At 36.0% G+C, this 6,328-nt stretch overlaps 1 protein-coding gene across 1 annotated transcript; it reads left to right on the top strand.

The window, feature by feature from the left end:
- The first annotated feature begins 2,474 nt into the window (after positions 1–2,474).
- Positions 2,475–6,212, top strand: LOC141673546 (uncharacterized). Its single transcript, XM_074480296.1, has 2 exons — positions 2,475–5,343; positions 5,515–6,212. The coding sequence occupies exons 1-2, from the start codon at positions 2,670–2,672 to the stop codon at positions 5,892–5,894; spliced, it is 3,054 nt and encodes a 1,017-aa protein (XP_074336397.1). The 5' UTR covers positions 2,475–2,669; the 3' UTR covers positions 5,895–6,212.
- Positions 6,213–6,328: the final 116 nt, after the last annotated feature.

Below are 6,328 nucleotides of genomic sequence, written 5' to 3' on the forward strand. Positions count from 1 at the left end.
TTAGACTATCAGGGGTATCAGAGCCATATAAGGGCGTTCAATTAGTCACCATGAATAATACGAGTTCGGCCTACAATATTCAAATTCCTGTTTTTGATGTAGAAAACTACAATTTTTGGAATATTATAAGTAAATTTCCTTTTTATATATGCTAAGACATGCTATCTTTCATTTACTCCATTTACTGCACTAAAGTTATGAGTCTCCTTGTACTAGTGTTTATTGGTACAGGATTATGATTGAAATTTAAGTTATATGCATTTAGTTTTGGTTATTTGCTTTTTTCAATAACTTTGATCGTCACTTTTAACGTTTTTATTAGTTGTGGCTTGCCACCTGGGATGCATGATGAAAAAAGATAGATGTACTTAGGACAAAGCCTTTAACCGGATGTTTGCTTTGTCGTGTTGTTATGTGCTTTAGATTGATTAGTCTGTAGGATGCACCTACCCTGTTTTCTACAAGAGTGGAGTTAGTTCCTTGCTCTAGCATCTCCCCATCCTGTAAAACTGATATTCGGCACAGTTTTTGTTCCTTTTTGCATCAGTATGTCTAAATCTATTTTGATCACACTCCACATTGAAAGCATTATTGGGCGATAAATGCCTTCAACTGCAGTTTCTTTCATTATTTGTCTTTGATATTCACTATTTAGTAAACAGAGATTGAAAAGTACCGGAGAAGTGACTGTGCAAGGTTGTAATTTATGGTTCAATATCTTAATTTACTAATCTACATTCGGCTCCTGGAAAGTTTTACTTAGCGAAAGCTACAAGATTCTTGAGAGGCCTAATCTAGGTATTGTACTTAGTAATGATCAGCCTGATGATGATCATGACTTGGATTTGGTGTGTATCCATTTCAACCTTAATAATTCTGGACCTAATTGATCGTGTATACTGTTTCTGTCGGAACTACGTAGTTTGATTTTTACGTTTCTTCTACTTGGTGTATAAGTGTTTGATTTGGAATTTTTTCACAAAGAAAACTTTTTCACCCAAATACATTTGCTGCCTGTATGTCCTTAGTGTTCTCAACTAGATCATTGTGGTTGAGTTTAGGTGAAGAATATGTTGCATATGCATCGACACAATGCAGTAGTATCTCTCTTAATGTAGGAGACTTCTGATGAACCTTGCGTGTATCTCTTAATGTCGGGGAGTTCTGATGAACCTTGCGTAGTGTTACTTTAGATTTAAAAGGTTTTTTTCTCTCTTTCTTGGCCTTAAAACAATCTGTAGATTTTTCGTATTCGTATTATCACCTGGTTACATGGATAATACATCAGAACACATACATAGTCACCTTCAAATCTGCAATGTGAAGCAGAGTAAAAAGTAATTGCGTTGTGGTTCTTTCTTATACTAGTACATAAGAGCAAAATAATTTTGTCTTTTTGTAAAATTACAGATATATGTTTGTGACTATTGTAAGCTCTAGCATACATTTGATGTGGACCAGTACGTAACCCTTTGTAACTATATCCTGCAATATTCTTTTAATTTTATCCTGATAAGATTGATATCCATTAATCATAAGGTAAGAACATTTGCAGAAAACTACCTGAAATAATTAGTAGTTCTTAAAATCACCTAATAACAAGAAAAGCTCTAATCTAAGTGAGTGGTGTTGTAGCAATAAAGTAATGCAGGCCTAATTTACCTTAAAATATTGATGTTTATGAAGATTTGTACTGTCCTTAACGAGTATTTGAAACTAATTATTGTAATATTAGAGGAACAGCAATATTATAACGACAAGATGTAAAGTTGTTCATAATATAAAATACCTTTAGGGAGACAAATTAGTGTTTTTAGTTGATTGGAGACAAATATTATTGATACACTTTTTTTTTTTGCAGAAATAATTATTGATACACTGAAGCTGTACATTCATAATAAGTTCTTGTCTTCTTGATAGGTGTTAGTGTTACTCCTGATTGACATTACAAATCTGTCACCTTTTATTCCTCATATTGCTTAAATTGATACATTAAACTTGGACCAAAGAGTAGCCTTCACCAAGGCATGTGTTAACGGAAGTTCCCTAGTATCTGAGATAAAACTCGTTAATTAGGATCTTCCATGTACACTGCCACATTTAGTTCAGCTATTTTGTTTACAGGAATGCAAGACTACTCTTCAACACCAAAATACAGGCCAAGTCCAATCAAATTACTCTTTTCCACGGCCATTTTATTCTTCCAGTGGGTACCGCGAAGACTGACTTGTGTATATAAGCCTTCGTAATGACACTGATATACTTCATTTTCACCTACTTGGACATGTCCTTTGCCGCAAGGAACACGTCTTTGCATATATTTCATGAAAAAAAATATAATAAGAAAGAGTATATAATAAATCCATGAAATGATCATTTTATATCAAAATTTATAACCAGAAAAATTATAACTGGTCATATTGATAATATTTCAGGGACCATCTGGTTTCTACCACTTCTTGGCTATTTGGCAGAACCTGCTTGACCTCATACAGTCATTTGCTGCAGACAAAACTTATTAATTGTTTGATAAATGATAAGTACTCGTCTCGAATACGCTTACACAACTTCCATGTTGATAAATGAAGCTAATCGTCTTTTGCTGAATATTCACTGCCAATACTTCCACCACTGCAAGCTGCAGCATTTCTCTTCCTAATTATACAACCATGATTTTCAACTTTCTACTATTCAACATCCTCTTAGTTTTTGTATTCGGAACCTCAACAACATTCGTTTCTTCATTTTCAGGCAATGTCACTGATGAACAGGCTTTGCTCTCTTTCCAGTCTTCAATAACTGAGGATCCAATGGGTGCACTACACTCATGGAACACTTCCGTCCATTTCTGTCATTGGACAGGCGTTACATGTAGCCGCAGACGACAGAGGGTAACGGTACTTGACCTCTCCTCACTACACTTGGCGGGAACACTGTCACCTCATATTGGAAACCTCTCCTTTCTCAGGGAAATTTACCTCACTGAAAACAGATTTCATGGCCCAATCCCAAATGAAATTGGTCGACTGTTTCGCCTCCAATCTCTTAATCTGAACTCCAATTCTTTTCAGGGTGTATTTCCTGTCAATTTGAGTCATTGTGTAGAAATTATAAACATCACTGTGGGTTCCAACAATCTTGAAGGGGAACTACCCATTGATTTTTCTTCTTGGACTAAGCTTGATGGGTTTGATCTTTCAAGAAATCAATTTACCGGATCAATTCCACCGTCGATAGGGAATATATCATCTCTCCGTATTCTTTATCTATACTATAATAATCTAGTGGGGAGGATACCTTTTGAACTTTCTCATCTTGCAAAATTGGAGATTCTTAGTTTGGAAGCTAACAGATTGTCGGGTATGGTTCCCGTACAACTTTACAACAATTCATTCCTCTATAGCTTCGGTCTTTCCGTGAATGAGCTAGAAGGAACGCTTCCAACAGATTTGGGTTTCACCCTTCCTAAGCTGCAAGACTTCACTGTTGGTGGAAACAGATTTTCAGGCCCAATTCCACTATCAATAGTTAATGCATCCAATTTGGTTCGTTTTATAATCTTGGAAAACAATATTAGCGGGCCTATACCAAATAATTTGGATAGCCTTTCTAATATTGAATTGCTAAGTTTGGGTCAGAATCCGCTGGGAGACAATATGCAGCCAGGTGACTTGAGCTTCTTCAATTCTTTGGTCAATTGCACGCATCTAAAGATATTGGGCTTAGATGAGAGTAATTTAAGAGGACAGCTCCCAATTTCAATTGTAAATCTATCGACCACGGAGGTTCTGTATCTGTACGGAAACCACATATACGGAAGCATACCCCGTGATATCGGAAAACTTAAGAACATGAGAGGGCTTTCATTGTTTGGAAACTTATTAAGTGGGACCATTCCAGAATCGATTGGAGAGCAATCAAAATTAGGACAACTAGATTTTAGTGAAAACAACATTTTAGGATCAATTCCAACTTCCATTGGAAACATTACTCAATTAGTTGACCTCTATTTAGGGAGTAATATGCTCCAAGGTAGCCTCCCTACTCAATTGTTTAACATCTCAACCTTAGAAGATTTGGACCTCCCTGACAACAAACTTAGCGGTGGAATACCTAATGAAATTGGGGTTTCTTCCCATTTTCTACACCTTAATTTGTCCAAGAATCTATTCACAGGCGCACTTCCATCCAACATTGGTAACTTGAAACAATTGGTTCAACTTGATCTTTCACATAACAAACTCACAGGAGATATACCTCCTACCCTTGATGGATGTGCAATGTTGGAGGATTTATATTTGGCAGGAAACCATTTTCAAGGTAAAATTCCATTATCTTTTAAATCTTTGAAAAATCTTGCAATTTTAGATCTTTCAAACAATAATATCTCTGGGAGTATTCCGAGTTACTTTGATGGGATCCAAATGATGTTTCTCAACTTGTCGTACAACAAGCTTGGAGGACAAGTGTCAAAAAAGGGTATTTTTTCCAACATTAGTGCTTTTTCGATCATTGGAAATTCGGAGCTTTGTGGAGGTATTCGGTCATTGAATTTGTCTGCTTGTCCCGTGAAAGTCTCGAGAAATAAGAAAAGAGCATTTTCCTTCAAAATGATACTCATCCTAGTTATTGTACCTCTCGGTATCATGTTAGCATTTCTTGCTTTGGTTTTCTATCGATGTAAATATTCCAACAAGTTGAATGAACCCATTCCAGCATTAAAGGATAGCCATTATCCCAAACTTTCATACCAAGACCTTTCACTCGCTACAAATGAGTTTTCTCCTGAAAATTTAATTGGTGAAGGAAAATACGGTTCTGTTTACAAAGGAGTTCTCGAATCAATAGAACATATAGTTGCTGTGAAGGTACTAAAAGTTGAAGTACGTGGAGCCAACAAGAGTTTTATTGCAGAGTGTGACACATTGAGGAACATTCGTCATCGGAATTTAACCAAAATCATCACAGCATGCTCTAGCATTGATCATAAGGGAAATGACTTCAAGGCCTTGGTTTTTGAGTTCATGACTAATGGGAGTTTGGAAAGCTGGTTACATCCCGGTCCTCATCATTATCAAGGGAATGAAAGAAATTTAAATCTACTCCAAAGACTAAATATTGCCATTGATATTGCACTAGGAGTGGATTACCTACACCATCATAGTCATGCAAATATTATTCATTGCGACATAAAGCCAAGTAATATTCTTCTTGATGAGGATTTTATTGCCCGTATTGGGGATTTTGGTCTGGCGAGGTTCTGTTTTACTGCTACAGGTGACATCAATCAAGCACAATTGAGTTCAACTGGTATACGTGGTACAATTGGATATGTTCCTCCAGGTGATTTTTCATATTGTTTCTTTTATCAATTTTAAGTACTTCTTTAACTACCTCGTTAAATGTTTATCATATTTTTTTTGAAGATTTGAAGTGTTGGAATTTTTTTATCATAGAGGAGTATCATATATTAAAGTTATTTTTTGCCAATTTTATAAACTATTTTTTGTGTAGAATACGGAATATGTGGGGAGGTATCTACAGAGGGAGATGTGTATAGTTATGGAATTCTTCTACTAGAAATGTTTTCCGGGAAGCGGCCTACAGAAAGCATTGTATTAATGAACAATGGCAAGGATCTTCATGACTACGTGAGGAAGGCACTCCCACAAAGAGTGATGGACATTCTTGATCCACGGATTGTACTAGATCAAGAAGAACATGGTTCGAATGTATATCTATCATATAGCAGGGAAATAGAGATATGCCTGACATCAATATTTGAGGTGGGGATATTATGTTCCGAACAGACTCCAGCAAAACGCATTGACATTAGTGTTGCGATTAGGTTGTTACATATTGCAAGAGACAAACTTGTGCAGCGCAGGCAGTAATCTGCGTTAGAGTGACAAGGATGAATTTTAATTATGCATAGTTTTTGTTCCTTTTTGCATCAGTCTGTATAAAGCTATTTGTATTCGCATGGTCACACTCCACATCAAAAGCATTATTGGGCCATAAATGACATCAACTGCAGCTTATTTCATTATTTGTTTTTGATATTCACTATTTAGTAAACAGAGATTGAAAATTACCGGAGAAGTGACTGTGTAAGGTTGTAATTTATGGTTCAATATCTTAATTTACTAATCAACATTCTGCTCCTGGAAAGGTTTTAATTAGAGGAAGCTACTAGATTCTTGAGAGTCCTCATCTAGGTAATTACGTAGTAGGTAGTAATGATCAGCCTGTTGACGATCACGACTTGGATTTGGTGTGTATCCATTTCAACTTTAACGATTCTCAACTTAGCTGTTTCTGTGGTAAC

Source organism: Apium graveolens, chromosome 7 (genome assembly GCF_009905375.1).
Source record: "Apium graveolens cultivar Ventura chromosome 7, ASM990537v1, whole genome shotgun sequence".
Taxonomy (NCBI): Eukaryota; Viridiplantae; Streptophyta; class Magnoliopsida; order Apiales; family Apiaceae; genus Apium; species Apium graveolens.

Bases quoted from the DNA above. Each gene is read 5' to 3' on its own strand.
- LOC141673546 (XM_074480296.1), top strand. From the start codon at position 2,670: ATGATTTTCAACTTTCTACTATTCAACATCCTCTTAGTTTTTGTATTC. The intron at 5,344-5,514 runs GTGATTTTTCAT...TTTTTTGTGTAG, and splicing joins AATTGGATATGTTCCTCCAG to AATACGGAATATGTGGGGAG.